This window comes from Apteryx rowi, unplaced genomic scaffold, assembly GCF_003343035.1.
Source record: "Apteryx rowi isolate R43461 unplaced genomic scaffold, aptRow1 scaffold_552, whole genome shotgun sequence".
NCBI classification, from domain to species: Eukaryota; Metazoa; Chordata; class Aves; order Apterygiformes; family Apterygidae; genus Apteryx; species Apteryx rowi.
This window is the reverse complement of record NW_020450819.1, coordinates 347,348-375,118: the sequence shown is the minus strand read 5'-3', so window position 1 is coordinate 375,118 and position 27,771 is coordinate 347,348. Positions and strand designations below refer to the sequence as shown.

At 34.7% G+C, this 27,771-nt stretch overlaps 1 protein-coding gene across 1 annotated transcript in view; it reads left to right on the top strand.

The window, feature by feature from the left end:
- The window catches only part of SIPA1L2 (signal induced proliferation associated 1 like 2), a 93,008-nt gene that overhangs the window by 59,589 nt on the left and 5,648 nt on the right, over window positions 1-27,771 (top strand). The window contains exons 12-18 of the mRNA XM_026081536.1: window positions 292-395; window positions 3,202-3,590; window positions 6,929-7,153; window positions 9,923-10,076; window positions 12,935-13,154; window positions 19,474-19,605; window positions 27,434-27,557. Coding sequence (XP_025937321.1) covers window positions 292-395; window positions 3,202-3,590; window positions 6,929-7,153; window positions 9,923-10,076; window positions 12,935-13,154; window positions 19,474-19,605; window positions 27,434-27,557 — 1,348 coding nt within the window. The remainder of the gene's footprint in view (window positions 1-291; window positions 396-3,201; window positions 3,591-6,928; window positions 7,154-9,922; window positions 10,077-12,934; window positions 13,155-19,473; window positions 19,606-27,433; window positions 27,558-27,771) is intronic.

The window sequence follows — 27,771 nt, the reverse complement described above, 5'->3', positions numbered from 1 at the left end:
GTTATGGACAGTCTAACAGAATATGCTGTGGGATGTTTAGATAATACTTGAAACAAACTACCTCTGAACTTCTGAAAGCCTCACGAATTATGGAAAGCAGGTTGAACTCTGTTTAATTATCATTGAAAAACTAGACCTTAGGAAATTCTGTAAAGATATTCATCTCTGTTTCCAAAGAGTGTACAGGTTTAAAACCTGATCTTTAAAGCACTAAGCCATGTGCCTTTTTTCTTTGTACAGTATACTCATCTTTTTAGCAGTCAGAAATTAAAACACAATTATTTATGGCAGAAACCAAGTGGCATGCACCATCAACCAAAATCCTGAGTTCCTACAAAGACCGGGCTTTACAAAAAGAAGGCAGTGGCAAGGACTCTCCAAACAAACTTTCACATGTAAGTCTTTTACGTGGATGTCATTCAAAACTCTTAAAAAAATCTGGACTTGAAGAAATGTATCTTAAAAATATATTTTGATAGTTTAGGAAAGCCAGTGCAGGTTTTGGGAGGCAAAGAGTATGGTCATCTAGACCTGGAGTGAATTGAACATGCTTAATCTGTGTTTGTAAACTAAGAACTTTAAGAAGACTTGGGTCTGGGGCATTGAGGAGATAAAAGCCTATCTAATATAGGCTATGCTCTGCTGTCCGTTTACAGCTTCATTTATATTGGCTTGTTTAATCTCCAAAGTATTTCTCATACTAAATAAAGAAATTATATTCACCATAGCACTTCCTATCATGTTGTATGAAATACACATGTACTGTAATTATAAGTAATAGCTGTAAAAATGCAGTTTCTATATTGGGAATGGTGAAAGGATTATTGATCCACCTAGATTAGAGGCTTGTCGTTAGTAGTGGCAAAATTCTCAGTGACTTAGAGACAGAAAGTACTAATGATATGCATTGTTCTTTTCTATTATTTTTGTTATTGTAACAGGAGAATCCTGTTATACGTAGTAGGAACCTGTGTGCTGTTTGTAAGCTTATACTGATATTATTCTGGAGACAGATTCTCATCTGGTGTACATTGATACCTTAAGAAAATCTAACCTGAGACTTCTTGAAAAAAGTACTATCATAAACAGAATCATGCTACATAATTATGCACATGAAGACAAAAGTATTTTCTTTCTCATTAAGTTAAGTCAAAGTCAATGTGAAGCTGGAATCAGTATAGGTAACAATCAGCATTAAATACAGAATGAATACCAAAGTTAAATACTTGTTTTGATGAACTTCAATCAGATTTTTATGCCAGTGGCAGCTCTTATGCTTTTTAGATGGTGGGGATCTCAATAGAAAATTTTCTAGTAGACTTAGCCTGTGTTTGCATGCACATGCATATGTGCAGTACAGGTGCAAGAGAACTATATTGTACAAAACAAAAGCACTTTCATTATAAAGATAATACTAACAAGATGAGACTATTTAGTTGCTATATGTTGTAAAGCAGAAAAAAAAAGGTCATTGCCTTGTAGAGGTCTTTGTAACATTCTCCTGTGCTCCCCTTTTTTTGCTCAGCCCAATTTGCCACGTGATTCTTCCAGTTTTGGGATGGCCAGTGAAATTCATACTGAGGGCTACTGCAAATGAACAAGAACTCTGTAATATATTTAAGCATTAGAAAAACATCTTTGCAGTCTTGTTATCTGTTTTAACTTGTGGGGGGAGAGGGAGGAAATTTCACTGGCTATCCTCAAGCTCTCTTTGTTCTCCTGACCCCTTGGATGAATATTATATTCCTGCTGATTTTACTTTTTTTTTTTTTTTCAATCTTGCTCCATGACGTAATGTTTAACAAGAAGTCACAATCAGGGCCAACCTGAGCCTTCACATAAAAATTTCTCTTGGCACAAGGAAATGTGTAAAATGATCCCAACCTATGGCCATAGTGAACTTTGAACAGTTCAATATGTCTGTGTCAATAGATGTCCAGATTTTCTACCGATTACAGGGTCAGGAAAGTGCCTAGGCATGTACATTCAGCAGCATACAAGAAATTTTTTGAAAGGTTCATACATGATATATCTTCCAAGGCAGATTTTATGCCTTTGAGCTTTTCTTTTTTTTTTTTTCCTTCCCTTTCTTTCCCTTCCTTTTTTCCTTTCCTTTTTTTTCACTCCACTTTGATTCCATTTTACATTTACAGTACAAAGTGATGCCCCTTTTCTCCAAACACCTTTCCCTAAGTCCCTCTCTTTGGAAAAGCTGCTCATTTTCATCAATTGGTTTATTGTTTTTAAGGTGAGAACCATCTTGTGCAAGGTTCAGAATGAATGCAAATGTAACCTCGTCCCCCTCCCCCCTTTTTTAAACAATTTCTTAAGCTTTCAAACCTGTTGATTCCTACATGAAATAGAAGTGTCACTTCTGGAAAGGCTGCCTTGTCTAACAGCTTTAATGTGTAAGCAACACCTATATTCATATACATCTGCTAGAAGSAGGATCACGTAAAAGAGCTAGTCTCCCTTCCCACTTCCCTTCTACCTAACAGAGGTCCATCTACCCTTCTTCTGGCTGCTTTGTTGCATAGTTAAATTAATCCAACTCTCTATAAAACCTCTTAAAAAGAACATCCTCTGACTCAAATGCCTGACAAAATTCTTCCACTTCAATAGCCATGCCTAGCTTAGAGCCCTGTGACTCAAGTTACTTTCAGCTGGTACACATACATTGCACTTGGCTTCGATTCAAGTAGCCACACATCCAATTGGATTTGATCCAATAAACTGCATATTTCACCCACACTGAGAAAAGGCCAAGGGTAATTCAGTCTTCAGTGTTCTTCAGATTTGCTATGGAACTTGTTTCAACAGATAATTACCAATGCTTCTAGCTTTAACAAATGTTTATTTTAACTGTCCTGAAATACAATTTTATGGATGTTAAGCAAGACCTAAATCAGAAAATTCAAGTGTGATACTAGGATTTGCTACAAAAGATGTAACTGGAACCTAATATTCACTTTTATTTGGAATGACATCAACTTCTAATGTGTCTAGCCAGTCATGTAATTCACTTCATCAAAACTGGTGAGTATAATTAGCCTTTTTCATATTTTGCAATTATAACATACTGTAACAAGAATTAAGTCATCTTTGAAAAGCATAAATTCAGAAATGTATATGAAAATAAAGATTGTACTATTTAACTTTGGGGGGGGGGGGTGTCTTTGTTTTGTTGTTGCTGTCGTTAAGATTGGAGACAAAAGCTGTTCCAGCCACTCAAGCAGCAATACTCTATCCAGTAATACATCCAGCAATAGTGATGAAAAGCATTTTGGTTCTGGAGATTTGATGGACCCTGAACTGCTTGGATTAACGTATATAAAAGGGGCCTCTACTGACAGTGGCATTGATACAGCTCCTTGTATGCCTGCTCCGCTTCTGGCCCCTTTACACCTTGCTGGCAGCAGGTCTGGAGTACATTGTTGCACTGAGCAGTGGACTGAATCTTCTRAAACTCCTGGGCCAGATGATGAGCCAGCTAAAATCTATGCTGTTCATAGCTATGCCTCTGCTATTTCTACCAGTCATACAGCTGAAGGCAGTATGGGAGACCTAAGTGAAATATCCTCTCATTCCAGGTATGTGTTTCTTACCAATCAGGGATTTTTGGTTGTAGATTAGATTCAGAGAACTCTCTCTTTTTCTTCTTTTTTTTTTTCCTGTTTTTCTGTTTACCTTTCTTTGTAAGTGCACTTAACTGATTTCAATTTTTGCTGTATTTAAATACCTATAGAGAAACTGTAGCAATTTTCAAGCATTTTTAATGAGTCTGCATGAAAAAGCATAATTAGCTCTGCTCCCAAATCCAAAGAAGACTTTAAATGTGACCTTGGGCACATTGCTTAGATTTTCAAAGTTGGGAAACATTCCTAAGTCAAAGCAAAGTGGTATAATAAATTCTTCATTTCTGTTTTTCTTCATAATGTTAAAAAAAATTTTTTTTCACTATTTATTTCTGGGAGATGTTTTAAGAATAATTTCATTCATATTTGAGAAATCATGTCATGTGACTATAATGGCATACATTATAGAAAAGTTTACTAAAACATACTACATTTAATCATTGACAGTTCCAAGCTATTTTACCAGTAATCAGCTGATAGATAAAATATTAGAAAGCATACAACTTTACTTTCATCACTGCAGAAGAAAACTGTAAATTAGCAGGCATCAGCATAACATGCTTTCATTATGCTTTGCATTATTAGCATGAGTTTAGCGTTAATACTTCCTCCTCCATTTCCCCATTATAGTGAGTTTAATAGGTCAAAACACCCCAGTCATGTTATCTTGACACCAGTTAGTCTTATTAATGTCTTTTTTTGTCCCTGGAACTTGACTTTGCATACTTCTTAGTACAGTGCAACAAATCACCTGGGAGTTAAAGTAGAAGGAAATCAAAGAAATTGCAATGGACATTTTTTCCTTGTACTAAAGCAGCATTGCATACCATTCCCCTTTATTTAAATTATTGTGATGTATTCTTTACAAGTTTGTTGAACGGAATTTATGATTGATTTTGCACTCATCCTTTTTGTTACCAGTGGAATGTATGTATGGTACATCTGTTGTAAAGCAAACTGTGAAAGTACACTTTTACAGCTGGTTGCCTTTATCTCCTAATTCCCATTTTACGGTGACTTTGAAGTTGAAGCTTTCGTCTACGTGTTAAGGTTTTTGCTCTGTAAAGCATGGAAGGAAATTGTTTATTCTTCTTTCCCTCTGATTTTTCCATTTTCAATGTCAACCAGTATAGGAAAATAACCAAACAGCAAATTTGTTATGTGACTCAACTGTTTTATTTAAACTCTGCTTACATGTCCTTCAAATTAGGCCAAAAGTGTGACATCTACAGTCAAATCCCATATATATTTTTCAACTGGTCAGACACTGAGTTTATATTTGCTTATAATCTATAACAGTGGAGTTCTAACCTGACTGAGGCATTTATTCAAAATTGGAAGTGTTAAATAGTAAACTTCTGTAATAGCTAAACAGCGTAAAACCTCAAGAAATGAGCCCACAGACTGGTGGAAAATTGTTGATCTATAAATGCAGCATTTCCTTACTAAAATTGTATTCTGTTTACTGAATAGATGAAGTGCAACACACAGGAAAGATGTTGGTTGGAAATACTGGCCCGATCCTAGAACTTCATCATATAAAAGAACCCCCTGAAAAGACTAATGCTGTAGTATCTGAATAAGGGCTACAGTTTTAAACCTATTGTGTGAAACAATATCTCACACTGCAGGATYGATCTGACAGATGCAAAACATTGTCTCACAGCTGTGTTATTAATGGTTTTGATCTCTCCTATTGTATATTCATTACACGCATGAATTATCAAATACCTTCAGGTTCCTGTAGCTGAAACAGCCTCATTGCCTTCATTTTTGCATTGTTTCTTACATAGGTTGTCAATACTTTTTAGTTTCTAAAAATATGTACTGGTTGTTCAGACAGTTGCATTGACCTCACTAACTAAAACCAGTTTTCTGTAGGCATTTTATTTCTTTACTTTGAAAAATATTCCCTTATTTAAAGCCTGCAGATGAGACTGGTATGAGGAACATTGGGTGCTCAATTTTTATTAAATTTAGTTACAAATAGATATCTAAAATCCTCTGGATACTGTTCATGGTGTCAATCTGATATGTATTCTACATTCTGCTTGCTTAACCTTTAGACTTCAGGTTTTCATAACTAAATTATTTTCTTCACCATGATGTCTTTACATCATTTCTTCATGTATTTGTAAGGAAAACAAGTAAAGGAGCAACCTTATTGCTTTTAATGTCAACCTTCCCAAGAAAATTATAATCTTGTTTTTACTTTTGAGGGAGGAAGAGAGAGGAAGAGGGATAGAGAAAATTAGTTGTTTTTAAGCTAAATGTTCATACCAGCTATGATCAAAATTATTAATCCACTGCCTTAAATGATCTAACTTTCTTCCACAGTAGGAATTTTAATTTGACCTAATGACATAGATAGCAAAGTAGACATATGTGTTGCACTTTCAGCAACACTTTCTGATCCTCTGTGAATGAATCCAATGCTCTTGGGATTAAAATAAAATATAGCACTGTGTTTGGTATTTGGCAAACAACAGTGAAAGTTAGGAGCTGCAGCTTCAGGTTCCAGCCTATGATTTTAGGCAAGACACTTGGTTTATGAATACTTCAGTTACTTCACCTGTAAGATGAAAAGAAGAAATTTATTCTTCAAATAAGTCTTTGCATTAATTTATTTTAAAATATTTTTAGTGTCTTCAGTAAAAGGTTTCATTAGAGTCTACCAGTGCTGCTATTCATAATAAAAGACTGTATTAAAATCATCCAGGAAACTGCTTTTGTTTAACTAAAATTTACTTCTGGTAATATTACATTCTCAACAGTACTGAATGAAGGACTGAGCTTAAACTGATGTGGACTGGCAAAATTAACATGAAGTGGAAAGGCATGGAAGTTTTAACATTAGAGAGAGATTTGGGGCCAAAATAATTCCCTATGTAGTTCTTGACATAAATGGAATTATACCATATACTCTGTGTGTACATATATACTGAAAACTGCACACATGCTTATCCCATATATATGTATTAAACTAAGTTCTTTAATCTTAATTCCTATCAGTTTGCCTTGGCATTTCAGCAAGCTGAATTATATACATTACTCATTTTAGAAACTCATCACAACTTTGTGCACATTTGTATGTGCATGTATGTATTATCAGAGCTTTAATATATATGCTACTGGTATCCAAGAAATTACTGTATTGATATTGTTGCCTGATCTTAACCTTGAGAAAAACTTAACATTAAAAATTATAGCTGACTATTAGGTGAAGAGTTTCTGATTTGTTGTTTTACTGCAGATTTCATTTTTGCTTTTGTATGTTTTCTTTGCCTTTTCAGTGGGTCACATCATTCAGGAAGCCCATCAACACATTGCTCTAAGAAGAGCGGCTCCCTAGATACCTCCAAAGTCTATATAGTGTCGCAGAATAGTGGTCAACAGATTTCTGGGTCAGTTTCAAAACCATACCACAGACAAGGAGCAGTGAGTAAATACGTCATTGGATGGAAAAAATCAGAAGGTAGTCCTACACCTGAAGAATCTGAAGTTTCTGAATGCCATGAGTAAGAAGTCTGTTTAACTTTGTTTGGAGAAGAAGGGTAAAGAAAATAAATTTTAAAATAGGATAGAAAAACGAAAAAATACAGATTTCCCTTTCACTTTTAAATGTATGAGGGTTTTTATTTCTCACCTCAAAAAAGGTAATAACTGCAGGATTCTGTTTCTCCTCTGTTCTATCCAATTGTGTCTTTTTCCCATGTCTAAAATAAAGCAAACTGAAGGAAATTACTGAAACTGCTGTGTAAGCAAAAAGTTATAGTTGTGTCAGATATTTTGATTTTCCTTCTTGAATCTCTAGAAAACAACTGGGAAGCCATAACTTTATGAAGGTAAGAACTCTTCTGGAAATCCCCAGGGACCTTACAGTTAATTGAAAAAAGTACCTAACTTTCTGACATTCTTTGTTAAACCTTGTAATGTATTATACACGCTAATCCATTAGAGTTGAGAGAGATGACCAAAAACTTAGCAGCGGTCTATGGCAGATAGTTAAAAAAAAAAAAAAAAAAAGTGTCAGTTGGAAGTAGTTTGGTGGGTTCTTAATATCTTTTTCTGAATTTGTTTTTTAAGAACAGATAGGAACTGGTGATTAGGACACAGGACAGATATTAGGTACCAGTTTTCAAGTCCTTCCACTTCCCATTTCAAAGGAATTAACCAGATTACCCAGAACAGGAATTTGGACCCATATCATCTTTACTCCAGCCTGGTTTTCTAATCATCCCACGAAAGAAAGATTAAGTGTGACTTATGCGACCCTCTCTTCAAGAGACTGCAAAATATGTAGGCTTCACCAAAACTACATTTTTTTTTTCTTTTTTAGCAAGTGACACTTAGCCAAAAATTTTCTGATCAGCTCTAATGAACAACTGTATTTCCAGCTTAACACAGGAATAGCTAATGAGGAATGTGGTGTTCTTGGGCAGAAGTAAAAGGCTTGGACTCAAAGGAAAAGATGCAGTACCTCAGATGTAGATACTTTCCATCTTTCCCAGTGCTGTAGCAATAATAAATAATGTTTGAATCTACTGTTTAAAAATCAGCTTTTAAACTCCTGTTATCTTCAAAATCATCTCCTCTGATAATCTCATTGCTTTCTTATTGTGCATAAGCTGTTTAGTTCTGTCTCTCCATAAATTGTAGTCGGCCCTGTGTATCTTGATAAATTGGCAAGGTGGCATGTAGTAACTGATTTTCAAATGTGTACTGTGGGTTTACTCTTTGTTTAATGGGAATGAGATGTTTGTCTGTATTATCTTGTATTGCACATATGTGCATATTTATAGTAAGATTCATATTTAAAAATATAGACTAGAATATACGTATTAAAAAATAAGAGTCTAAAGTTAAGCTCTTGGATTCCTGATTTTCAGAAGTAGTAGGTGCTATGACCCTCCAGTCCTGATCATAGTGTTCTTTTTGTTATTGTACTATAGATTTTTCCTTTTTTTTTTTTCCCCAATGTTTTCATCTGTTAAATTGTTCAGTTATTTTTCAGGCATAGTAGAAGCTGCCATAGAAAAGTGGCAGCTTCATTGGTCCCACAAGCTTCCTCATTATGAAGTTGATGAATTCCTGCAATAATTTTTCTTTATTTTGGATGAAAACCTTAAAACAAAATTGCATAATGAAGCATGGCATTTAAACTAAAACTGCAGCAATTTTGAAAAGCATCTTCAAGGACTATCTCTATTTAAAAAATATTAATTGAAGATGGCAGCACTTCACGTATCAGAAAACATTTTCATTTGCTTCCATGCCACAGAGCATTGCTTCACCTCTTTCTTTCTAGGAAAGGTTTCTGTACATCCCAGAGAGGAAATCTCTATCTGTAGATAATTATATTGAATAAAATAATATCTCCAATTAGCAATGGTGATGAAAATCAGGTCAATTGCTGGAGGCTGTGCCACTATAGGATATAATTCACTGAGAATTACAACTCACTGTAGCCAAGCCTGTTACCTCTCTGCTGAGGATACAGTCACTAATTATGCTGCACTTGGCAGTAAGTAATGGCTTCAAATGTATGTTCTGTGTGTTTTGGAATCTCTAGTTCCTTAAATTGCATTTCCAAAGTAAACCAGTTAAAATTATCTCTCTCCCTTCTCACTGGAAGAAAGCTGAAAGATAATTCAGTTTGACAGTCTTTTGTTGACTGTAAATACATTTTTATCTGTGGATAATTAAAGATGACAGCTGTTTTATTTATCTAGCAGCTTTGTGAAATTGTGGATAATAAAACACCCTTGGCACATGGTACAATTGATTACAAATACAATATACTTCAGATATTATCAATTGATTACAAATACAGTATACTTCAAATACTACCAATGATAACCATGGTAATTTTGTCAGATTGTAAAGATGGATACAATGTCACACCACAAAATATTTATTTTTCTTATTTGCTAAAGAAGTAAAAGTTAAAATATTTTGATCTGTGATGAATTATTGAAAATGTAGATCTAAATACAAGTTCAAAAATAAAGAAGTATAGTGTGAAAAAAGAAAGAGGCAAGTTTGGAGGAATAAACATTATGTTTTTTAAATTGTTCTGAAGAATTTCCAAGAAGTGATTTTTTTCGGTGGTTTAAGAATTTCATCTTGGACCCACAAACAGTTTAATATACCTAAAATGATTGGAAAATGTTCTGAATAACAGTGTGCTACGCCAGAAGATAATTCTAACGAATTTTATTTCGTGACTGAAAATAAATGCAGCCTTGCAAATCCAATAGCACTTACCATGCTAATTGTCTCAACAGAGTGTATGGTGATATTGATGCCATGTCTGCATCAAGTCCACTTCAGACTTCTGTGAGGAATGCCATTGTCGAAAGCCAGCAAGTGTTGTCCAAAGAAGATTTTCTGAAGCTGATGTTGCCAGACAACTTCTCTGTGGAGGAGGGGAGAAGAAAGGTTAGCTACTTTCTTTGGCTCTGTATCACTCAGACACAATCTTCCAGAAATGATTTACTAGTATTCCCAAAATTAGTATAGAGAAGGCATGATAATTTTGTATAAACTAAATATATTCCATGGGGAGGCTATAAATACTGACCATAATTCCCATAATATAATTTCCCACAATATGAAAACGATACTTATTTTGATGCTTATGTATTAAATCCAGTATTTGTTTGAACATGCCTCTGCTCAGCTGTAAAGGTTGGGCTAGTTAATTATAATTTCAAAGGTTTAGAGTAACATTTTCAAGGTTGGGTACCTAAACTGATATGCCTCAAACCATATTTAAGCATATGAATAAAAATAGCCTGCTTTCTCCTGCTCCATGATACTCAGTACCAGCAATTCTGCTTGTAGCCTGAATCACAATTTCATGTAAATACCAGCATTAACTGCTCAAAAGGCATAATTGACTGTGCTAGTGGAGAGCATGAAGCTGATCTTCGTCACATGAAGACAATCAGTAATATTACAAAGTTCATGAAAAGTGCATACAAAACTTAAAATTCGATATTCTGCAAAGCATAAATGGTTCTGAATTCTCTGCCTAGTGTGGAATAATGCACAAAGCAATTGAATTACCTGAGATAATCATTATAATTGGATATTAACTCAATGCTATCTTAACCTACTATGTTTATAATATGTTCTAAATAGCATAATCATAATGTCTGAACAAAAGTAACACAGGAATCCTCTAAGTGCAGAGCTGAATTCAAAATTCAGATTGTATTTTTTAACACGTAGTATGTTAAGGATTTATTTTATGAGCTGGAATTCTTAGGAATAATGTCTTAGAGGTCTTTATGATCTATGCTTGATACAATAATTGGTTTTCTGTGATAATTTCAAGAGCTGCCCATATTTCTGGTTACCCAAATAAGAAACATCAAGGAGTGAGGAAATATGACCATCCTGAGGTAAATTACTGCTGTCCCCTTCCCCTCCCAGGACACCCAAATAAACGTTGAGTAAGTAAAGCTGCAAGTGGGAGAGACCATAGACCATGGTTCAGAGAAGATCTCTACGGCCATGGGGTCAGGAGGGTCCAGCCTTCAATTATGCAGAGGGTAGTAGTCTTGGTACAGGTTGAACAGTTGCCTTTGACAGCAAAGCCAAAAAGGAATTTTTCTGAGTGGGTGAGATTGTACAGGACCAAATCTCATCTTTGGTTTTGTTTTGTGTTACCTTGTTTATAGCATCAGGGAATTATGAGCCTTCTAGAATAGGCACTGTTTAATTTCTGTCACACCCTGAAAGGAAACTCCATAGCTCCAGCAATTAGCTTTTAACATCTTTAGATAGCTGTTGACCAACCTTCTTAGATAAAAGATGTAGTTTGAGGTTGGGAGACTTGAGTAAGAGATAAGATTACAACAGGATGCTCATTGTGGATCTTGAGTGTAGGAAAGAGGATGGGAGACCCTTTGATTCAGAGGGTGAAGTTTTCTAACCCTTTGCCCGACATGGTCCCTAAGAAGTCTAAGGGATTTTTGGTAATCTTCTAAGGGATTTTTGGTAATCTTCTAACTGCTTATAAAATGATACCCTATTTCCATTCATTTAGAGATGCTGCTTATGTCTGTCATTGTGATTATTTTACGTATGTGTTATAATAAAGTTTTGGTCTGATGTTAACTCCCATAACCCATTTCTGTTTTGGTCAAATCTCTAAACCTGGTGTGGGTTTTTTTTTACTTTTTTTTTTAACTTTACTTTTACAAAGTATTTTGATACTTTCCTAGGTTAGAATCCAAATAATTGCCTCAATTTTCTTTTGGACAGAGCTAAGCATTCTAACAATTAAGCATACTTCTTTATTGTCCTCAAGATAGATGCTTTCCTGAACTAGAGCTATGATGTGTGTTAAACCATTTTGTAAAGGCTATGTTTGCCTGTGCATGATTGAGTATTTCTGTCTATTCCTTTTAAAAGTAATCGCCAGTAAGTAAATTTTGTCAGAAATATAACAATGTAGATATTTTTAACTCTATGCTATATTCGATCTTTTAAAAAGCTACTGCTTCTAAGCATACATTCTGCACAGGGAGTGTGCAATTCATAATTAAATACAAGGACAATAGGATAGGACAGTAATCTGTTATATGTAAGACAAACCAGTTAAAATAATTTAGACAATATCTGGCCTTGGTAGATGTGAAAAATAACTGCTTTTGCAGTTCTGAAGAATGAGTCATGAAGTGGAATGGGCCAGTTTTACAATACAATAACTAGTTACTTTACTGTAGGTGTTTGGGTTGTAGTTTAAGTAACTTTTTGAAATGCATAAACARTTTTCACTGAACTCTATCTTCTAAGCCTATTTCATGTTTTCTGAAGAGCTACAATGTCTCAAATCACTTTCATCATCAAATGAATTATATTGCACCTTATATCAGTTTAAAATGCTTAATATTAAAACACAGTCATTTCAAATCAAAATCAAGTACTTCTATGTATGGTCTTGAATAAATTTTGCCAGAGATGGTAACCTTATATATGGTTCTGGAAACCGTTACTGTCATATGGTTATGGAGATTTTGTTTAACATTTCAGAATTAATAAATCTATACAGTATCTGATTAATTCATGGTGATATTTTGTAAAATATCAAGAAGATGTATGAAAATCCAATTCAGTAACTCCTTTGAGGCCCCAGTAGAATTGATCTCTGATCTTCTCTATTAGCTCAAGAATCCCAGAATGCCTGCCCAGAAAAATACTCCAAGAATTGATGATAGGATATGATAGAATGTGAATTAATTTAATCAGGAATACATATTCTTCCATGTTCATATTTTCATATTTAGTTTTCATTTTATGGGAACCTTTCTCCACGGAGGACACTCTATCGTACCTTATCTGATGAGAGTATATGTAGCAATCGAAGAGGATCTTCATATGCTAGTTCTCGAAGTTCAATGCTAGACCAGGCCTTGCCAAATGATATTTTGTTCAGCACTACTCCACCATATCACAGCACATTGCCTCCCAGAATGAGCGTGACTCCTGGAATGGGAAATCTGAGAAGTAAGTAATTGTTTCTGTTATTGCTGAGTTTAGAATACTATTAATAAACTCAAATGAATCACCAACTATTTAAATAGAGGCAAAATTATGAAATTCCAAACCAGTGTTCCAGATATCCTAGTAAAAAGCATATTTGGTAAGCAGTACCTGCGTATGCTTGCCTTAGTGATCAAATCAGATTTATCATATTTGGGAACAGCATTCACTTTACTTCTCCTCTCCAAATTTTCATGATACGAGTGATGGGTAGCAAACATTTGTCTGGAGATATTTCTTGTTTTGATTTTATTTTCCTGTTTGCAACCAGTGGTGACCTATTTAAGCCAAGCTGGCCTGCTTTGTCTTAGTGTATTTATTGCCTTAATTTTTTGTGTGCATTCAAACTATTGAAATATGTACATATTCATGAATATTTTTAATGTAATTGATAAATGGGGTATGAACTATGAACTCTAAAGCCCATATTAAGAAGCTGTGGGTGGAGTTTTTGAAAACATTAAGGAGATTTATGGGCACCGGTTCAGAGAGAAGATAAACAGATGACTTAAGAAATAATAATAGAGCTTTCTGTGATCTGTCCTTCATGAACTAACAATCACTTGCGAACTTTCAGAAGTAAGTTTTGTATGGAAAAATCACTTTTCTAGTTACAGTGGCTTCAGCTATGAGATTGAGCTTCCTTCACTAATCACTGGTTAATTTAAAACTGGTATCATAAGCAAGTGCTAAATTCACTTCAGATGTGAATGCATGCTTGACATAACTTGTGCTATTCTAAAAATATTCTTCTTCCATCATAGTGAAACTCTTTTCCATAAATTTAATATGAAAAGATCCTTCTGTTTTTAGTGATAGAGAATGAAAACATATTTTGTTTCGTTTGAGACTAGTTCAGTAGCTTTTGTTGTTTATGAAGGAGCTGTGTATAAATAGCTCCCTGATAGTATTTCTTCTTACACTATGTTAGGCCTCTGTTTTTAGAGCTATTTGATGTAAATATAAATCTTAAGTGGGATCAAACCTTCAGTGTGCTTTTATTCTGGAGATTGACACAAGGCAGTTAATGGTGTACACTCAAGCTGTATACTGCTCCTCTCYAGCAGTCAAATTTTAGTGCGTTTAGAGTATTAGTTCTGTCTTACATATGTTATTTTCCATTCTTGCTTCTTAGAGAAGGATAATTAAGCAGGGGAAAAAACATCACAGGAGAAAAACATGAAAACTAGTACTGTTGATATCCAAGGTAGTTCACATTATTTTCATATCCAATCTCTATTTTCTTCTTTTGGTTTTATATTATAAAAGCGCTAATGCCTTTCAATGCCAGTGATACAGGATCTTTTATGATGGCAGTCTTGAGGAAGATATAATTGCTTATCTGTAATTGTCCTCTGAAAATAAACACATGACTTGCCCACCGTTATTTTCAAAAAGATGTTATGCAATATCTTCATATATGAAACTAACTTTGGCTCTAGTTGGGAAGGATCTTGCAATCAGTGCAAAGTGCATATTCCCATTCAGTTGCAATGGGGATGAAAGAAGTTTGTAATTTTAGCTTGAGGTTGCTGTTTCAGATAACAAGATTCTTAGCTGTCATAGTATTGTCTTTTGTAAAATACATACATTTACATTCTTAAAACATTTAAATTTTAACAATATTTAATGTTTCCAGAAGTCAGTGGAGGTAGTGTGGTTTCTTTTTGGCTGGAATTCATTTAAGAAAGATACATTCTTGCATGTTATTACGCGGCATGTGGTACACAAAATACTGCAGCAAGTCTCACGAGACCGTCTCACAAGGAAAAGAGTGTGATTAATATGGAAGCAAGGTAGCATCAAAAACAAAGCACAGTGGGCAACCTGAAGAGTTTCAGATTACAATGAATTCTGAATTATTGAACAAAATGACCTTGCAAATATGGAAACAGGATCTTAAACTGTATATGGTGTTCACTGTGGGAAGAAGATGAGAAAACGAAGCTACAGGATTTATTATTTTATTACTGGTGGAAATTAAGTGAGAAGAGAGTTGCTTTCAGTAACGCCTGAAATGCTGCAAGTTCTGATAGTTGAATACTGTTGATTGCACACAGTATGCAACTGTAGAAAGATTTATTTCATTTTATCTTATTTTTAACTTAAAACAGAAAGCAGAACGTGTGTAGCTGAGAACTCTGGAATTTTGCCTTGGGGACAYTGAAGATACTCTAACTGAGACAGCACTGTTTGTGTTGAGTGATTCTAACATAGTATATACTGTTGCAGGTACAAATCTATCCCTGTCTTGCAAATTCATTGTAGCTGAACTAGAAGGTAAAGAATGAAAACAGTGAGAACTACCGGTACAGAACTAGTACACAGACACAAGCCAGAGAAACCCAGGAACACACATGGAGACAGTTTGACTGAGATTGCAGGCACCGTGGTCCACCCATATTGTCAAAAACAACACGAAGGGGGAAGGAAAAGTGCTTAAGTGTGAGTGATAACCTGGCATGATATTGCAGCACTGTGAAGAAAGAAGCAAGGTGCAGGATACTTGCAGCGAAGAGGGTCATAATGAGGGGAATGTTTTGCAGTGATAYTCTAGCAAATCTAAAAGCTTTCAGATTATACACGCTATATGAAAAGGCTGCTAGAAGTTCAATTGATGTATCTGAAACTATGCTACTAGATGAATGGCTATCTTAATACTGGTTTACTGCTCAGATTAGCTGCAACCCCAAACCAGCCTGAGTGATAAGCAGCAATATTAAACTGAAAAATTATCACTGTGTATTAGTGTTGTACAGGTTGAATTATTTGGAAGTCAGTTTGCCAGTGAGCAGGCTGTTGATTAAATGATCCACACAACCAAAGGAGTGTATATGTTGACTCTTACAGACTCCCACGCAGTGAATAATCCACCATAGCAGAACATAAAAATGTTTTCAACAGCAAAAGAGAAGGGAAAAGTAGTAACTACTGGGGCCAGGTGCCCAGTATTCTAACAGTAACATGAACATATTTTCATGAGAAAGTCTCTCAGCAGGCCAGCATATTTACACATCTTTGAAGGGAGACTTTGGGCAACCTTAGATAGTACTGAAGAAGGTAAGGGCAGAAGCTGTTGTTTAAAAGGAGTTTAGAGGTAGAATTGCTGATGGCAGGAAAGAAGAATTGGAAGTGGTCACCAGGAGTTATGTCTGCATGTGACTTGAAATGTTCCTTAAGCTGCAGCATCTTTTGAGTATAATCCACTTACTAGTGGAAACCATATCTAGTTTATGAGTGCAGTAAGTGAGGAGTAGCTAAGAGATTTTTTTTCATGATCTAAGATCTCTTCATAGAAGCAGCAGTTCCAGTTGAACCAAAATACTTGTTTTACAAGTGGCATAGGCTAAGTCAGGTGAATCTTTCTTCATTCTGTATAACTAGTTGCTCTTTGAATACAAAGGTATGTGGGACTGATGACAGTCAATTTAAGGAAATCTCTGTTTGAAACTGAGCTTACTATATAATTTTGGTGAAAATGGGAATAGCCTCTTAATATCGCTTAATACTTTTCTGTAACAATAATAAAAATAAAAAAATGAAATTCCTATGTACAGGAAGAGAGTGGCATAAATGAAAGGACCAGAAAATACAAAATCAATGATTTTGTGCCAAAAGGGAGTACAGACAATAAAATAATCTTTAAAAATAAAAGATAACACTTGTTTCCTCAAAGGAAATAAAGGATATATTTGTATTGCTTCAAAACCAGCCTCAGGGGCAATGAAGACAGTGGCCTATGAGATTAGGCATACCCTCCTGGACATGCAGAGGTGTGCATGCTCAAGCATAACTTGCCACCTTTGCACAAATCAGAAAGGAAACAATAGGCAGCCTCCAAGCTGCTGATGTAGCAATCATACAAAGAAAAAGTGGAGGCAACAGGGAGGTAAGAGGAGCAGGATGGAAATGCAAATACAGTACTTTAGAAATAATTCCCCTCACCCAGAGCATTCCTGAAATACAGACAATATTCTCTGAAATTTGAATGCCCAAAGAGGCCTGTATCATTAGAGAACCTTCTTTTTTTCTGTTGCCTAAGAACATACAATTCGTATCTTGAAAATGATTTATTTGGTGGTAGCATACTGATGCCTGTTCAGTTATTCCAGCTGATAATTCAGACATCAGCATGAGCACTTCAGTTTTCTGAGCTATCAATATTCAAATCTTCTACTCTGGCAGGCTTTCTTGCAGTTGACTTACTCTGTCAAAGCTTCTACAGGGCCAAATAGGATCCACCCTAAGGTGAATTGAGGTTTTCACAAAGACAATGCATAATGAAGGATGACTACTGGTGAATATATCACTCCTACACTCTAATTTGGAAAGCCAGCAGAATCGTACTGGGAACAGACATCTTCCTGACAGATTTCACAATCAGCCTCTGTAGGCTGATCACACAAAAGCAAGGGCTCTCCCTTAGGGCCTGCCTACTGGTCTAGAACCAAAAGCTGGCTCGCCAGCTTTCAAGTAAGGCATTCTATCTGTTTTCCATGACAGGGATATATAAAAAAATTGTACTTGCATAAATAAGGTTCTTACAAATCCCAGATTGTATAGAAAAGTTCACAGAATGCTCTGTGGTTGAGCTTCCAATGTATTTTCATCTCAAGGTGACCTTAGATAAAATTTTAGGTATGTTTATTAGGAACTGAAAATAAAATATTAGTACAGAGGTACAAGTAGAATATATTTGTATACTGCATTTTTCATTTAATATATAACCTCTACTCTTGCATACCAAGAGTGGCTATTGAGAAAGAGATTTTTAGATGTTTGTCAAACCACTTCCATTTGTAACGTAACAATACTGCATCTTGCACATAAGTTGTAGAACACAAATTCCACAGTATACAGGATTTCTACCTCTTCTGCATTGCTTTTGATTTGTGAGACTCACAATTTTTGACAGAGGATTGCAAACCTCCTTTACTATCCTGTTCCTGGTAAAAACTTTCTACAAAGAATGTGATTTGCTCTAATCATTGCTCTGTGCAATAGAATGTGCTATAACAGGCTATTGGATTTTTAGGTGTGCAAGCTTTAATTCAAATAGACTTTGCTATTCTTCTTCACTGGTATCAGGACAATGGCAACATGCCATTTTCTTACAATATAATGCGTCTTTCACTTGTATGTGTGCAGTGTTTCCTTCACTGATTTTGTGTTTGGTGTTTTGCTGGAAGAAACATTCTTCATACGTATTATAGTCTGGATCACTAGAATAACTGGAGGGAAGGAAAAAAGTCCTGTATATCTGAAATATTTGAGGGAAAATTTACTATTTTGACCTTTTTTATTTAATACAAGTAGATACATCTGAAGCAAAATTACTTTTTTCCTGACTGTGGTATTTAATAAAGTACAAAATTGTATCACTAACTTTATGGTTARGATGAAGTTTGATTAAATATAATCTATTTGTTTTAGATTCAATTTTAAAAACATCTATGTGCCTACTCAGTGGTATTCACTTTACTGTGTTCACATTGATCCGAGCAAAGATTGGTATAGCTAGAAAAGGAAAATGTAAAAAAATATTTAAGGTAGTTATAAAAATAATCTTCTCCTCTGCTAAGATGTATGTGCATAGTATCTTTCTAAAAGACTGCATAACTGAAAGCTGTGTTTAAATTATCTTTAGATATGGTACATTAATCAAAATGTACACAGTATCTTTAGTATACTGTGAGTTATAGCTCACTGGAATTTAGAGATCAGTACACAAGTCTTACATCCTTGGATGTACAGTTAGAAATATTAAATTGATAGAGTAGTATTTTCAATGTGAAAGTGAGTTTGAGTATAGGCTAGAAATTACAAAGATATTAAGAGCAGGCGATATTTTTGAAATTGCTTTTGGAACTGAAACGTCTCAGTTTCAATATAAAATTCTGCATGTAAATCTCAGGTGTTGTTTCACAGCCTTCTTAAAAATACTATTTTGTATATCTAGCAATTTTTTTACTCAGTGCTCAGGTTTAATATGGTATACTTTAAGAACGGATGCTGCCTACTCGCACAGCATTCACAGGAAAATGCAAAGAACACATCATGGGTAAAGTGGCACAAAAAGATCTTTAAAAATGCTCCCCATCTTATTCTGCCTGAGTTTAACAATTGTTCCACCCATGTTGAGTACTGAACAGGAAAAGATGGAAACAAAGAAAATGAGGATAAGCATGCTTTGCTTATAAATTTTAACAGTTCATTATAATAGTTTCAAAATTAGTTGTACATCACTGTTATAGGAAGACTAATTATTGTGTTTATTGTTTAGATGAATTCTGGTTCTCAGATGGGTCCTTATCTGATAAAGCCAAATTCAATGATCCTGGCCTGATGCCCCTGCCAGACACTGCCACAGGGCTAGACTGGTCCCACCTGGTAGATGCTGCACGAGCGTTTGAAGGTAACAGGAAAACTTCAATAAAGATCACTGTTCCATACAGAAACTTTTCTTTTTAATATATTGTGTAGCCACATTTTGAATCACCAAAATCCAATGTTTGTCTCCGTAGTTCTTTAGTTCTTTTGGCAGTATCACTTTTCAATTCAGAAGATTGTCACTGACAATTTGGGGTGATACTTTCAGTATCTATCTTAGCTGTAATTCATCCACTTAGGATGAAAGTTCCTAAGTTCCCTCTATAATCAATTGGAAAAATCAGGTGCTTTGAGGGAGCAATTCAAAGCACCTAAGTTAGAAACTTAAAATGAGACCGGGAATAACACTTCTCTGGGTCTATTGTGTTGTGTTTATAAACTTTGAATGTGTTATCCAAATGGGTCCCTCTCAGTTTTCATAATAAGCTCTCAAAAAACATCAAAAATGTATGCTATGTTTTCCAGTAGTAGAATTTCAGGTGCAAGACTAAGTTTACATTATTAAATTATAAAACCAAGCTAACTAAAGAAAAAACCTCATTCAGCTTTCTGACGGCTAAACTTACATACACATACTTAATTTATAAACTGAGAGGGGTGGATGTTTGTTTGAATGTATATATGGATATATACAGTTATATGTTTAAGTGTTTTGTTGTTTCTGTGAGATGTTTTGGTTAGGTCACTGTGCTGTCCTAAAGTCTCTGCCATTTGTTAACTTGTATTACTGTCATTAGTGAAGGTATGAGAAGTCAAAGGGAACCGAAAATAACAACAGTGATGTTATCACAATCATATTATCATTTAAGATGCACATATTACCTATATGAGGAAAACTGTTCGTGGAGTTAGTGATGAGATGTTCTTGTGTTTTTTTTCAACTAGAAGCAACCGTGGTAATCGGGTTTCTGGTATGAGTTCTTCTCTAAGTATGAAGTGATTAAATTTCAATTTGATAAAAAGCTATTCAGATCACCTTACTATACTAATTTGAATGTCAACATTAACATTTCAAAAAATCTATGGAACAGTGATGTTTAGCAATCTAAAGTACTGTATTGTTTCTTAAACTGATTAACTTTATATTCATGAATTTCTGTTCAGTAGTACTTAAACATGTCTGTTGAGCTTGTAGCTGGTAGGAAGTATTGTAAAGCTGAGAGTCTGACAACTGTTCCCATGTGTTTGTATGCTTAATTGCTCAGGGAAAATTCTGGTATTTGTTATTGGCATCTTAAACAGCTGAAAATAGATTTGGATCCGTACAAGACAGACTTTGTAATTTTGTACATGAAGAATATTTTTAACTACTATATATAAAAATTGAGAGTTCAGTTAACTAAAAACTCTTATTCTGCACTAATTATGCTCCTGTTTTCAAGAAGTTTTTTTTTTWWAAAAAAACCTTTAATACATTTTATTTGTTTTTACTTCTTAATATTGGAATTAGAATAAAAGTATCCTTCATTTAATCAGTTTGCAGAATTTCACTTTGAAAGTGTTATGTGAATGTAATTACCATTTGAATTTATAAGAGAGAGGTAGAAAAACATAGCTAAATACAGTGCTCTATTTTAGGGAGGGAGTATTTACTTGTTAGGTTTTAATTGCAAATATCTCAGATATATTTGTAACTAAAAACAAAGAACTGACAACCTGAGTCACAAGATAGAAACTGTGTTACTGGGGATTTTTTTTTTTTTTTTTTGAATTCTTAGAAGAATTTGAAGAGTAAATAATACACTAGTTTTGTATGCAGAAATAGAATTCTTTTCTGTTTAGGACTCTTCAGTGGAGACATCTGTGCATATGTTAGATAATTTATAAAATATTTTGACTAAATAGTAGGCCAATTTGAATCTTTTGACTAGGAATAGAATTTTTTTTACACCGTTGGTCAACTTCCTGTGTACTATGTCTCACAATTAGTAAGTAATTTAAATAAGAATAACTGATTGGCATATCATGAAAAATTCACTGGAAGGGAATGTGGCTTATGATTTGCTTTTAAAATAATTGGATATGAATTGGCAGATGCTGTTTCCTTGTGTATTTTAATGTTGTCCTTCAAAACTGAGGAGTCACTTGAAGCTGGTATTTAAAAATAGCTTGGAACTACTGATCTGCATTCTATCAATGTGAAAAAGAGTGGCTGATCCTAAAGATCATATACTTATGAATATAAAACTACTTCCATCTTTCTAATAAACTGGATGGAAATGTGTTCACATTTTGTATTGGACCGTCTGAAAAAAAATCCTAAAATAACCAAAAAATCCCTTCAATTAAAAAGGATCAAAAAATGGATAGGGCTTAATACTGAGCTAATAAATTAATGTTAGAATTTATCTCTAGTTTGGCTTTACCAAGCTGATATTTAAATGCTGTGCTCTGTGCTGGAACCTGGACACAAAACTTCATTTTGGCTTTTTCCTTGTAAAAAAAGTCTTTTCTTAATGTCAGCTCATTAGAATTACCAGTCTGATTCCAAAGTCAGGATTTTCGCCCCTCGGTCTCTCCAGTCTGTATACAGGCAACCCAAACATTTTTATCAGTTCAAAATCCATAATGCAAACTTCACTATCTTCTTCTGTCTCTCTTAAAATGTAGTTGTACCCAGGTTAATATCATATATTATAAATAGCCTTTTTTTAGAGGTTTATAATATTGGAGTTAGTTGATTAAGAATTAAATACAGTAGCAAGATTTTTGCAACCATCATCTGAACTAAGAATTTACTCACAGATGAGACAAGAAGGGGATCATTTTTAGCTATTTTTTTCTCAACTGGACAGTTGGGAAAGTTGTTTATTCATCAGTATTGACTTGCATCCTACTGAAGCCTTGGTCTTATGTAGAACAAGTTTCTAAACTGTGGTCCACAAGGGTGGAGTTAGTGGCTCTGAAAAAGCTCCAGAAGCTGTGATGACTTTTTTGCATTAAAGGCACAATGAGAGTACTGCTTTTCACATTGTGAGGATTTCATTTTAAATGCTTTTGCTTCCAAGAACTTTTGTGGGGAGCTGAATGTTATCTTCAAACTTTTCCTGAAAATCCTTTATTATTCATAAGACAGGTCTTCACAGTGCAATGGAGAGCTGTGCAGGGGTTTGCTCCACAAGCTCCAGAAGCTGCGTGAGTAAGGTTTTGAGTCTGAGCTGTTTCTCCTGAGGGTCAGTGTGTATAAGCTGGAGCCTTGTGCAATGTTGCTTAAGTCTTTGCACTGCCTTCCACTGCAGGCCTGTAAGGTTTGCACAGAGATCATCTTTATCATTCATGCAGTCAACAGCAAGGGGTACCCTTCAATTTCTTTCACATGTGGAAAGTGTGAAAGTGGAAACTCCAGTTCCTTTATTTTTATTTTGGTGTGGACTACAGAGAGAGAGTCAGCAGGGAGCAATTGGCACACTAGTTCAATGGGCAAATACCTTTGTATCCACTCCTGAGGCAAGCAATAAAAAATAGGTAGAGAAGTGGGTGTGACTGCGCAGYGAAAGAGAAAAGGCAGGGTTTGGGGGAGGGAAATTGGGGGCTAAAGGAGAAGTTAAAGAAACCAAGAGAGAAAGCAACATGCTGAACTGAGTAAAGATAAAGATATGGAGATTTATGGAATAAATTGGCGAGCCAAATGAGAGCAGGGAGAACAAAGAAATCTCAGAAAAGAATAAGGGAGAAGGAGACAATGTTTTTTTGATTCTCTTTTTGTATTATCCTTCTAAGTTGGAAAGCTAGGAGGAAAGAAAGACAGGCTTTGAACACGTGTGTTATGTTAAAGCTGATGATAGCTAATTTTGGATCGTGTAGAAAAATTGGGGTGGGCAAAGGGAGAAGCCTTTCCAGATGTCCATAGCTGTTTCTGTCATTCTAGGAAAAGAGGACTGACACAAACAAATATGTTGTTATTATAAATAGATCTTAGTACTATTTGTCTTACTTTAAACCGGTTATAACCTGCTTAAAAAACTGTTAAGTATTTYGTAAATCATACTATGGGGATAAACAGCCTAAGAAAGTCCCTCTGATGTCCCTGATTTAATTCATTAAAACAGGTAGTTTCAACCACTGATTTTTTTCCAGGTTATTTTTATGACTGTCTACTAGTCATGCTAATCAGAATGCAGTATTTCTTAATTCTAGTTTATCTTTGCAGAAACATCTGTGCTACCATAATTAATATTGTTTTAACATTTCCATTTAAAATCTTTATAGCGTAATACAAGTAATGCTACGGAAAACATAATGAGGAAGAAGTGAAGCATTCAACATAAGAGATAGATATTTTAACCAACTTAGTATGTTAAACTTCTAGAAAAATAGAAATTGAAAATATTTAGGTTACATTTGGTCATTTCAAATGCATACATGCATAACTCGTGTTTGCTTCAGTGTGTAAGTCAGTATATGCTTGTGGGTAGACTTTGCCTTAATAATGAGAGGGCTACTTCATAAACCATACTGATTTTAGCATTTTCTGATCTCCAGTACCTGAAATTTGCCTGAAGTTTTTTGGCCTATTATTAGTAGGTTGAAACAATGCAAATCCAGGCTCAAATTCTGTGTGGTTACAACTATACAATTCTATTACCTTCAAGTGAGACAAATTTTGTCTCATCTTTGTGTCTTTCACAAGTCATCTGTTGCTTAAGCTTTTGATAAAAACACTAATATATTTTCTCAGTTTTCTGTGCATGGTTCCTACTTGTTGGCTTTACAAGGATGTTCTGGACAAAAATTAGAGCTCTGAGATTACATGTATTTTCTTCTGTTTAGTTTGCACTTCATCACTTGAATTGAAGATGTCCTCACAGGTTGGAGAAAACAGAGCTTATGTCTGTAATATCATAGTCAGAAACAGACTTGATTTCTTTCAAAACCTTAACTGTTAATGAAGGTAGCTTTGATTTCACTTTCATGTGTAGAACATGAAGCCCATTCTGTTARAAACAAATAAAACCAAAATCTATAAGAAGATTTTGCTCATGGAAGCACAAGTTCAACTTTAACCACAGTTCAAGTTTAAAAAAAGTTCTGATGTAAATGACAAATTGGTAAAACTATTACTAAACGTGAATATTTATAGGGAGATAAGTGGGACTTGATATAGTTATTGAAAATAAAAAATGTGTCATTCAACTACATGCTTAGGAAAAATCCTATTTGGTTGCTCACTTTTCTGTTTTCCATAACATTAAAAACTATTCAAAGGCAAAAATTTTTGCTACTCAGGGATCTTGCTGATGTGCTAGTTATTAAAGCAGTTTATTGTTTTTACTAACTTGTTGAGGGAGCAGATTTGACACTAACCTGGCTTTTAAAAATTAAATAACTGTTCTTGGAGGAGCATCACAAAAATTTATATAGTATATGATAGGAGACTCTTGTTTATTATATGATAGGAGACCATATAGTGCCCTCACCTGATCATCAATGTTCCTCACCTGCTGAATATGAGAATATGGTTTCATATTTTATAAAGAACTGAATACTGGAAAAATATTTTAAACTTATACCATGAAATTAGAGAAAGAGTTTAATAGTAAATTTCCTACTCTATGTGTTAATTATTTTTAAATGATGTGCAGTTGGAATTTATTAGCAATTATGCAAGAAAGAAAAAGTTAATGCTTTCGTTATACTTCATTGCAAGCACCTGTGTTTTTATACTTTTTTGTTGTGCTTAGAAGTAATATGAAAATATTATAAAATATTGTGTTTAAAAAAATTAATCGTGATTTCATTAATGGCTGCATGTATCCCTTTATGCCCATGCTTTTATCCGTCAAGAAAAAGATACTTTCAAATACTGCTAGGAAGAACAAACTCACAAAACATTTTCAACTGACAAAGTAATTTCTTAACTGCAGTGAGACAGACAAGTGACCATTCTCTTCAATTAAGCTTACTCAGCAGTGGGAGAAAAATTCAGGTTTTTATATTGGAGTAGAATTGTCTCAGAGGCAGTGTCATGCATGTCACATATTATTGGCCATTAATGAAGTCATAACATAGAAAAAATAGCAGTAGTGTAATATTTGTTGCTGACTGTTTTCTTCTATCAAGTGTAATGAAAATGTGAACAAAGTATAAAAATGAGACAGAGTTAGATGTGTACATCAGACTTATGCCCCATGCCTTTGTCAGCCTGATTGTTTATACAGTCTTGTTTCAGGCCTACAAACTGCATTTGAGTAGGGAAACTAGTTTTAGCTTATCTGTACTACTTAAATCTATTCAAACTAAGGTGTTTCAGTTCTCAAAGTTATGTAATTGATTATGAGTTTAAAATTATATTCTTGCCTTATTGTCAATATATATGAAAAAGTCATGTTCATGTTTTTTGAGATCCATTGCTAGTCAGAAATAGGATAAAATGAGGAGAAATCACCTGTGATCTTTAAAAATGGAAAAAAAATGGCATGCAGCTTAGCTTTATTATATAATGAGTTGTCAGCCTTTGCTAATCCTTAAAAGTGATCATTTAAAAATCTCCTTAAAGAGCTCTTTAGTGATTTATTTTCCTATTTTTATTTGATAAAACCTTTAAAACAGAATTTTCTTCCTAGTTAAGATGATCTGGCTTACATTCACTTTTTTGGGGGGTGTTTAGAGTCTGGGGGGTTGTTTTTTTGTGTGTTGTGCCAAGTTGTCATGCTGTGTGTTACAATACCGGGTGTTAATGTAAGAAACATGGGGCATGAAATCTCATGCTTTACTGTAATGCTGGTGTTGTGTAAAAATGTTTTTGAAAGGTGGACGGTGACAGGCAGCATGAGCTGCACTGGGAGTGTTCCATTATGTGAACTTAACATAAGGCCACAGCTACTTTAGTGGAGATGGTCTATCTTGTTTATAGGAACGTTCTAAATCTTATTCCAGGTTTTGACTCAGATGAAGAACTTGGGCCGCTCTGTCATTACACGCCGTTTCTAGGTGATGATCTGGGATTGATGACTTTTACCTTTTGTAAACTTTCTTTAATATTTGCTATGTTTGCACGTTTGCATGGTGATGCAAGCTTTGGGCCTGCGGGGTGGCAGAGCGAGGGGAGAAAGGGCAAGGCAGGCATGTTGTGCACAGAATTTATACAAACTTATAGGCATGGATTTTGTTGACAGAAATCACTTTAATCAATCTCCACAGAATATGGATTGTTCATAGAAGAAAATTTAAATCATAATGAATGCATCATTTACTCCTGTTCTGTGCAATGATGATCTGCATGGCATAGTTTTATTATGTGGTGATTGGTGTATTTTGGCAACTGCACTGTATATCCATGGGTAATTATATTTGTGCTTGTTAGACTATGTTCCAGTGAAATGCAACGTAGAGAATGGTGTGTTGTAGTAAAATAATGACAAAAACTCAATTGATAAGAACAGCATTAATTTATTGTTTTTCAAGTATGCAGATTACCAGGAGGTTCTGCAAATACTTGAGCCAGTAAAACAGTACAAACTGAACAGTGCAGATTTCTGAGGAATCTGGTGGTTTTGAATCCATGGAAAATGCAAACCTTTTCACTGAATTGTTATTGTCATTGGTTGTGGCCCTGAATTCTCAAAGATTTTCTAGGGATTTCATCAAGACCAAATTACTCTTTAAATCAGCAACAAATCTGTTTTACTCTGCTGATACATGCAAAACAATGGGCTTTGAGGTTGCCTTTGGATGCAGATGTTGGGAAACCAACTAACTGGAATATACTTTATATCTGCTGATTATCTTCAAAACTATGATGTAGAAACCTACATCCCTTTCTCTAACTGTGCCTGGAAAGCAACTATAATATAGGCTTTTGTTTGGTATATATGTCCATATTTACACATATCCTTACATTACTTTTTTTACAGATCAGAGAGTAGCATCTTTTTGTACCCTGAATGATATGCAGCAAGCTCAGGATTTGGAGGGAGTACAAGAGTTACCATTGGATGAGAGTCCCACAGATGGAAAAGATTTCCTTGAGGCTACTGGGTATGTCAGAATTAGAGCAAATTTCTTAAAAAATAGAAAAAAATATTTTCTCTTAATGTTGCATGTTACATGATGATGGGAGTTCTCTTCCCCTCCTGTTCCTTGTGGTAGAGGTGGTACAGGAAAAATAGCTGTAAGAGAGGGACTCCCTTTGCAGCTGGAAGATGGCAAATCCTGCTCTCAGAACAGCAGAAAGTAGATGGGCTATGTTTTT